We start from the raw sequence: 9,228 nt of genomic DNA on the forward strand, positions 1-9,228 counted from the left end.
CTATCTAGTAAAATATCCCTATTTTGAAACCCGATTTTCTAAATAGTTTATGGAACTCGAGTTCCATGTGAATTTTTCCAAATAACTCGATATTCATCAAATCAAGTTTTACATTGAAACTCCATTTTCTAAAAATCGAGTTTCTAAACAAGAACATTTTGCTCTATCTTTTGAGTAAAAGAGACAAATGCCCATTTTAACCCATTTATAATATTAACTTCCCAGTGGCCCATTTATATAGTATTTCCAAGTTCCAACGTGAAGTCATCATTTAAGCTTTTGACAACCTCTCAAAATTTCAATGTTTTTTTTTTTTTTAAATAATTTTTTTTATTCTAGGTAAAATTAATTTGAATTACAACTTATATAGCAAGCTTTGGACTTTTTCACCTCATAAAGTTGATGACTTTTCTATCAATGTTATGCAACCTCTTATAATCTTTGTGTTGCCTTCCCAAATAATAAAACTGATGACTCTTTGATTGATATTAAAACTTTTAGACGTTTTACACATTTTTATTATTTTTTATAATTCAATAGTTGGGTAAGAGAGAATTTGAATTTCGAACATCACTTTAGGAAACATCATAGGTAAAATTAAATTATTTAAATCATTACTCTGTTGAAAATTCAGTTTTGTTTTTGATTTTATCTCATTATTCAATAGAATGGCAAGCATGTGCAAGACCTAAGTTTGAATAAATCCCTTATATATATTTATTTAAGAAAACAACAAAATCTCACACAATTCACACTTTTACGTATGTTTCGTATCATAGTAGAAAATGTCTTTTTCCGTTCTTGTTTTTGATGATATCCTATATGGGGTCGAGGCTTTTCGGTCTGGTAGCCTCGTGGCCACATACCAAGTAGTCTATTCTCCTTATAAGAGAACATATATAAAATATTTTCCCGGTCAAAATACAATGAAATGATACAACCCAAAAACAGGAAAATTTCAACAATAACAACAAGATTTTGTCTTTTGCACCATCAAAAAGGCCAAAAAACGTGCGTGATTTACCACATTAGGATTTTCAAAAAAATAAAGAAAAGAAAAGAAGTAATATGGAAATATGGTACACTATATATATTCCCCTGTTTGTCCTTTCTCAACATTCCTGATTCCTTCATTAATTTTCTTTATTTGGGTGTGAACATTAACCCTAAGTGCCCCAATTTTGATGAAATTAATTATCTTTATTTGGGGTGTGAACATTAATTCCCTAAGTGCCCCTATTTTGATGAAGTGAATAACCGTAATGACTTAAACATAATAAAGTTATTAATAAAACAAAAACTCATAATAATTTTCAATTAAGACATTCAAGATTTAAATCTCTCACTCCCAATTATCAATGTGAAAAAATAAAAAGATTATATGCTTCAAGACATATATGATTTAAACTTACTTTTATTGCTAGTGGGTATCATACCTTAAAAAATATATAAACGTATCATAGATTTTTTCCCCTTTTAAATAAGGTTTTGTTTTTCATACATATGTTTACTGTTGAGTCCAATTATGCCGGTACTATTTAGCATGTGTTTGGATTAGGTATTTGTAGAGTAAATGTTGCATTTGGCATTTTGGAGCTCGGGTCCCACGCACTATTCATGGACCAGCAACCCAGGGGAAAACATAGCAAGTGTTATACATAGTGTTTTTAGATTTAAAAATTATTTTGCTACAGTGTTTTTAACAATAAATTTTCAGTTTTTAACAAAATAAAAGGTATCTAAACAGATCCTTAATATCTATACATTGTCTTTGTAAAATAATAAGGGCAATATTAATGGGTACTATAACATGTCCTTAAGAAATTACTTTATGTCACATCATTGTATTTTATGTCAGATTGTTTACTAATTTTACAAGGTATAGCTGTGTAAAGCTAATAAAGCTAACTTTTTAAATTTCACTTGCCACTTTAGTTATATTTTCAATTACTTTATCAATTTATACCAATTTTTTTATTAAGTTGACCCCACTATAAATAATTATTCCGGTGCCCGTTAACATTTCTCAAATAATAAAAAATAATAAATAAATATTCATTTATATAATCAGTATCTCATCTTATATTCAAGGTAACCTTATCTAAGGCATCAGTCAAACTTAACTTGGAAGACTTAAAAAAAAAAAATAAAAAAAAAAACCACATATATAGGAAGTTCAAGAAAATTAAAAATGTAGTAAAGAAAATTAAGTATAAGAAGAAAAAAAAAAAGGTTTTCTTCCTTTTAATATTATGACATGAACCTATGAAAGTATCAATTCTTCTACTAAAAATGCATAAAGTCAAAATAAAAATAAAAATGGGTGCTTGTTTTATTTAGAAAGATAATGATTCATATTTTTTTTGAAAATTTACTTTCATTTTTATTTGTACAGTGGGATTTTTACAATTTACAACACGAATAATTTTAAAAAAATTATAATATGATACAATAGATTAGACGCCATTACGACGTAAGAATGACACAGATATGACACGAGTACGACACTTCAAATGAAGTGTCCATACATCTTGGCAATTAGGTCAAAGGGCAATTTTATGACCAAAAGGTAGATGGGTAAGATATATAGCAGTTCCAAGTTGCAGTTAAAGAAAATAAGGGAAAGTTTGAAATAAAGACAATCAAAGGAATAATAACCAGTTTATATAATAAAAAAAAGGAATAACAACCCACCCAAAAAAAAAAAAAAAACCCCACCTTTCTGGACTAGTGTGCGCATGCATTGACCATCAGCTCTACCTTCCCTTCCTTGACTTGAAAGTTTAACTATCCCATTTATTTGGCCTTAGCTACAAAGCTATGAGCTATCCCTCAGAACCCACTATCAATAATCCTGTCTCACTCTTCTTGTTTGAGTCTGATAACATGTACATGTGATTGTATGAGTTGCAAAGGAGCTGGTAACTAATTGTGCCTTTGGCCAATAATGTAAGTCTCTCTTTCTCTTTGAGCCATTGGTAGCAACTAAAAAATAATTAAGCACACATTTGGTAGAATTTTTCTTTGCTTATATATCTTTTGTCTTCAGAGTACTGTTCATTAACTCTGAAAACGATCTATCTAGAACCTGCAGTACTGTTCTAAAGTGTAAATATGTGCTTATATCACAAAAATGACTTATATTTTGTTCACAAGTTGTTCCCCCCACCCCCCAAAATAATGTTGTAAACTTGTACTTTGTTTTGATGATGTTATTTTCTCTCTGCATCTCCGATTCTTTTCTTTGTTTTTCCATTTTCTCTCCAACAGTGTTTCTTTTCTTTGCTTATTAAGCTCTTGGTGTAAAAAATAGAACATATTAAAAGGAAGGGGAAAGAAAAAAAAAATTTACTAGAAAAGGAGGAGTTTCAATACTCAATAGAACAAAGAAATACTGAAATAACCATCAGCTAATTATTTTCCTTAAAGGTCTCTCATTTATAAGCTAAGATATTAGAAATATCTTTAAACTTGCTATGTGAAGTGTTACAACACTTTGGAATAATTTGGATTGCTTCTCTCTCTGTTGGTTATCTTCTTTTCCATTTTTCCTATCCCCAGCTTTCCTGATTATACTAAATTTTCATCTGTTTTCGATAGTAGAGTATCATTCTCTGCATGTATGGTTGATGACTTATACCTCGAAGCATGTTTTAAATTTTGCAATTGTAAAGTTTCAAATTTCGAGAGGGTCATTATCAGTACTGTACGTATAACATACAGTCTCACCAAGCATGTATTTTACGCGTGAAATACTGCCACGTACATTATTTTTGAATTGATATATATATGACTTGATTGTTATTGAAAAAAATAAAGGGTGCGTTTAATTTTTGCTTATTTTCGATAACTTATTTATATAGTGTTTATAAAAATAATGTGATTTTTGGTAATTTTTATGTTAAATGTGTTAAAAAAAAACTAAAATTTAGTTTATTTTTAAAAAGGTAAAAATTAGATTATTTGCACAAAAAAGAAAATTGAGACAAAAGGAAATATATATATATATATATATATAAATATTCTAAAGCATATCTCAAACGCGTCCAAATTTTTAGCCAGAATTTGTTTAATGTTGGGTTCCTCTATAAAAAACATATTAGTTCTAACTTCTAAGTAGTTTAAACTAACATATTTTTAACACTATTTGTCTAAAAGTAAAATAAAATAATATTAAAATGATGACATGGAAAAATGTGAATTTTCAAAATTTATTTAAAAATATTAAAATAATTTCAACAAAAAGTATAAATAAATAAATAAATCAGTTCATGTTTATAAAAAGGCTTATTTGAATTTCATGCTTAATTAGGGTACCTTGTTATGAAAGGCTTTCCTAATATTCAAGGAATCGAATGTTGCTATGAAGTTCGAATTTTATTATGTATTCTGTGCATTTCAACATATAAATTTCATAATAATGTTATAATTAAAATAAGATTAAAGTATTATTAGTTATTACATGACATAAGTCAATTCCCAGAAAACCCGGCCCATTGGATGCACGTAACATGATCCCAAGTTATTTTAAATTCTAAAATCTTTTTAATAATATTACTCATATCACAAAACTTAATGATGAGGCCTAGAATCTCTACTTTTGTTCATTGAAATATAAATTAGTATGAAACTTAATGCATAATCAATCATAGATAATCATCGAGATTTAAAAAAAAAAATGTCAATTTTTTCATAGATATGATTGAATAAAAATGTATTAGGAAATAATTATTTACGGCTCTTCTTTTATTTATATTTTATTAATACTATGAATATATGTTTTTTTAATAAATTAATTTAATTCTGAATTTTAGTATATTTCTCGTTCTTGAACAGTGATTTTTTTTTTTTTGGTATTTACTTTCACGTCCAAAAATGAAATTCTGGTTATGTCAGTCACCATATTCTTCTCGAACAAAAGGTCATTGATGTGATTCATCCTTGTCTGATCGATAGGACAATTTTGCTTTACTTTTATTTTTTGGAGGTGTCTGTGCCTACTATGTATTTCATGATTTAGAGTTCCAGAAAAATTCTTCGGCAATTACCTTTGTTACTTTATATGTATATTTCATGAAAAGACTTGGAAAATTATTGTATATGCCCATGGTCATTCTGAGATACCATTGGGAATTTGGGATCCTAATAAACAACTTTTAGCAATTGACCTTAATTAATAAATCGACTGTTTCATATATGTAGACAAAATTGTGACTTCGTCACTTCCGAAATACTATTAGGATTCTAACAGAACAACTGAAAGCAATTAAGCAATTCTTGAAAAATGTGGGAAATAATACTATTGTGAGACAGAAGTAATGGGACCATATGTTTAATTTATTTTTTAACTAAGAATGGGACCATTTGGTTTTAAAAAAAAAAAAAAAATTATAGTGACAGAAATTGCCAGTTGCAACTTGTTTCTCTATTTTTTTTGGTTGCATTTGAATTGGTAGAGGCATATAGTTAAAATGCTAAATTTAGCATATAGATATATGTTATATCACAAAAAGTTAGTGCATTGGTGGAGCTATAGTCATATCATTTGGCTGTTGCGCTGTAGTGTATAGTAAAAAATGGCTGTGTACTGTAATTAGAAAGATTTAAAAAAAACAATTTTTTATTAGAAGATATTTTATTTTATTTTATTAGTGGTGGTGATTGTTGTTTATTGTAGTAGATATATTATTTTATTGTGTTGAATGTTAAAATAAAACTAGTGATATTGGGTATTTTGTAAAGTGAGATTGTAAAATAGATAAAGTAGGCTTTTTGTGATGTTAAATTGCTAAATTTTTGTCTCTACCAATTTGAATGTTGTACACAAAAACAAACTTTGTAGAATCATACTTATTTTATATATATTCCACAAACTATTTCATCAATTTGATTGACTAGAAGTTAGAACACAGTAGAATTATATAGTTATAAACCCTATTTTTGAATGTGCCATGCAGAAATTCTCGACCATCATCTTATTCAGTTCATTTCAGCTAGCTAGATCACCACCATGCAAAGCCCAACAGAGAAAAAACAAGGCGTGTACACTTATCTGAGTCAATGGCCAATTTATTCACTAGCTTGGTCAGTCCGTGGTGACAAGAATGCTCGTCTTGCTATAGGGAGTTTCCTTGAAGATTATAGCAACAAGGTTGAGCTTGTTCAATTCAGCCATGACACATTTGATTTCTCCACAGACAATCGCCTAGTCTTTGATCATCCATATTCACCCACAAACCTAATGTTCTTTCCCTCCGAAGACACCACAAATCCTGACATTATAGCCACTTCCGGGGACTATCTACGATTGTGGGAAATCCATGAGGATAGAATTGAGCTCAAGGCACTCCTCAATGGCAACAAGACTAGTGAATTCAATTCTGCCATTACTTCTTTTGATTGGGCAGAATGTGACACGCGGCACATCGCCACGTCTAGTGTGGACACAACTTGTACCATTTGGGATGTAGAGACTGAAATTGTGGACTCACAATTAGTAGCACATGACAAAGAAGTGTATGACATTTCATGGGGTGGGTTCAATGTGTTTGCTTCAGTCTCTGGGGATGGTTCCGTTAGGGTTTTTGATCTAAGAGACAAAGAAAGATCAACAATAATATATGAAAACCCTGTTAGAGATAGCCCATTGTTGAGGCTAGAATGGAACAAGGCTGACCCAAGATTTATAGCCACAGTTGGAACGGATAGCAATAGAGTCGTAATATTGGACATCAGGTTTCCAACATCACCTTTGATGGAGCTAAATAAGCATAAGGGTAGTGTAAATGCTATTTCATGGGCTCCGCGCACCGGACGGCAGCTGTGCTCTGTTGGGGATGATTCAAGGGCTCTGATTTGGGATGTGGTGGGACTGGGTTTTCGATCAGAAATTAACGGTGATTTGGAGCCTGAAATGTGGTATGGATCAACGGCTGAGATCAATCAAGCACGTTGGTCGCCCTTGGAGATGGATTGGATTGCTATTGCCTTCTTAAATAAGCTGCAGCTCCTGAAGGTTTAGAGGTCTAAATAGAATCATATGTCATTGATCTTAGTGATATCAAGGCCTACTTCAAATCTTAAGCCCTTTTGTAGTAGTACTTTGGGTTGAGTAAAGTGTTTGAATTTAGTGAGAGAGTGTAATTAAGTATATGTGTGTGTTTAATAGTTAATTTGTTTCTATAAAAAAAAGGCCTACTTCTAATAATCAAAGTCCAAATCGGTTATATATATAACTCTAGGCTTATTGTATTTAATCTTGGAGAGGAAGTAAAATAATTCAAATCTTATTTGGAGTGAAAGCAAAATAATGTTGATCTTTCTTAGTTAAAAATAAATCATATAGAACTTAATAATAGAAATGTAGCCATCTGCTAAGGCTGCATCTCGTTAATTTCCCACATTTGGTCTCTTAGGCCATTTTGTAGTGGTACTTTGGGTTAAGTAATGTGTTTGAATATGGTGAGAGAGTGTAATTAAGTGTGTGTGTGTGTGTTTAATAGTTAGTTTGTTCCTCAAAAAAAAAAAAAAAATGCCTACTTCTAATCAAAGTCCAAATCGGTTATATATATATATATATATAACTTTAGGCTTATTGTATTTAATCTTGGAGAGGAAGTAAAATAATTCAAATCTTATTTGGAGTGAAAGCAAAATAATGTTGATCTTTCTTAGTTAAAACTAAATCATATAGAACTTAATAATAGAAATGTAGCCATCTTCTAAGGCTGAATCTCGTTAGTTTCCTACATTCGGTCTCTTTCTCTTTCTTTGTTTTTTTTTTTTTTTTTTTTTGGGGTCATGTTTTCTAGTACACTTTATCATGGTCTCAAGATTTTGTTTCAATTTTTCTAAAGTGAAATTAGAGTTATGTTTTATTCCTCCAACCTTCTATGAGAAAATTAATCAAATAATCCACTTGGATGACATAATAAATTACAACTTAATCAAATAATCAACTTAGGTGATATAATAAATTATCACGTAATTGGTTGGAAAAGATTTCTTCAAACTAGTTTAGAGGAAAACGTTGTCCTTTAATTAATGTTAGGGATATTCTTATTTTTTCCACAACTTATTAATATGACAAATTATAAATGGTGTGATATCCTTTTCACATTTACCAATTATTATCACCATTTTTATTTTGCATCAATATAACATACCATTTGTGGTTAGGAAAATTTTTATATCTTTAGCATTAAGCAAACAAAAAACTATTTTTCCCAACCTTAAGGCATGATTTTCAAATCCGGACCGGACAGTATGGTTCAACCTAGTTAATTGTGAACCTTACATCAATCCGGTTCTTTTAACCCTAAGAACCGTTCTATGCATAAAAAGTATGAAACCGTTCGAACCGCGGTTGAACCGTTGAGTCTGAAATCCGTCACAATTTAGATAAGAGCGTAAAAAAATTTTTTTTTTTAAAAATACCGAACCTCCTTCTTCTTGTATGTCTTTCTTTTAGTCTGCATTCTTTCTATTTTCGCTCTCAGATCTTCCATTTCGTGTCTCTCTCCGTAAAGTTTGGATCTTTTTTTTTTCAAATGATAGAGAAGAGAGCAAGATCATATAGAGAAAATGAAAGAAGTTATTGACAAAAAAAAAGAAGGAAGAAAAGAATTGAAATTCACAAGCTCAGTGTAGGAAGCTCAAGTGAAGAGAAGAATAGAAAAGGCACTGCGTGTCTGTTTGGCAAAGATTATTTTTGTCAACTTATTTTATTATTCAGCTTATTTTTGCTACTATTAATGGATCCCACTGCACATTTTGGTATTATTTATAAGTCTCACTATATTATTTCAGCAAATTTATATTTTTATCTACAGTACTTTCAGCAACAAATTTTTAATTTTAGCAAAATAAGTGAATCCCAAATAAACCCTTGTTGAGGTACAAATTTTCGGGTCTTAATTTTATTAGCTCACTCACAAAAAATACCTACATGAGCCCACACATTATTCTAAACCCACATAAATATTTCCATATATATTACCCAAATATTCTCTATGTTATTGGGCCTTCACAAATACTCCATACACAAGCCCATAAATTACCTTAGGTCTTCCCACAAATATTACCTATTATAACCCACATATTACCCAACTCAGAATTTTCACAGATAATACTCGTCGTATTGCTACCAAAATTGGGCAACAAAATTGCACTATCTCCGCAAAAAACCCAACAATACCATTTATTAAGCCTGTTGCTACACGGCACCTC

The 9,228-nt window shown here is 30.2% G+C and overlaps 1 protein-coding gene across 2 annotated transcripts; it reads left to right on the top strand.

Annotated features, from left to right (window-relative positions):
- The first annotated feature begins 2,804 nt into the window (after nt 1-2,804).
- Nucleotides 2,805-7,150, top strand: LOC111996771 (WD repeat-containing protein LWD1). 2 transcript variants are annotated; one of them, XM_024028770.2, is made up of 2 exons: nt 2,805-2,949; nt 5,994-7,150. In XM_024028770.2, the coding sequence occupies exon 2, from the start codon at nt 6,011-6,013 to the stop codon at nt 7,019-7,021; it is 1,011 nt and encodes a 336-aa protein (XP_023884538.2). In that variant the 5' UTR covers nt 2,805-2,949; nt 5,994-6,010; the 3' UTR covers nt 7,022-7,150. The 2 variants fall into 2 exon arrangements, with proteins under 2 accessions (XP_023884538.2, XP_023884537.2); XM_024028769.2 differs by having other exon boundaries at nt 2,806-2,949; nt 5,958-7,150.
- Nucleotides 7,151-9,228: the final 2,078 nt, after the last annotated feature.

This window comes from Quercus suber, unplaced genomic scaffold (assembly GCF_002906115.3).
Source record: "Quercus suber isolate HL8 unplaced genomic scaffold, Cork oak 2.0 scaffold_267, whole genome shotgun sequence".
NCBI lineage: Eukaryota > Viridiplantae > Streptophyta > Magnoliopsida > Fagales > Fagaceae > Quercus > Quercus suber.

Coding starts and splice junctions, on each gene's coding strand:
- LOC111996771 (XM_024028770.2), top strand. CDS start 6,011: ATGCAAAGCCCAACAGAGAAAAAACAAGGCGTGTACACTTATCTGAGT.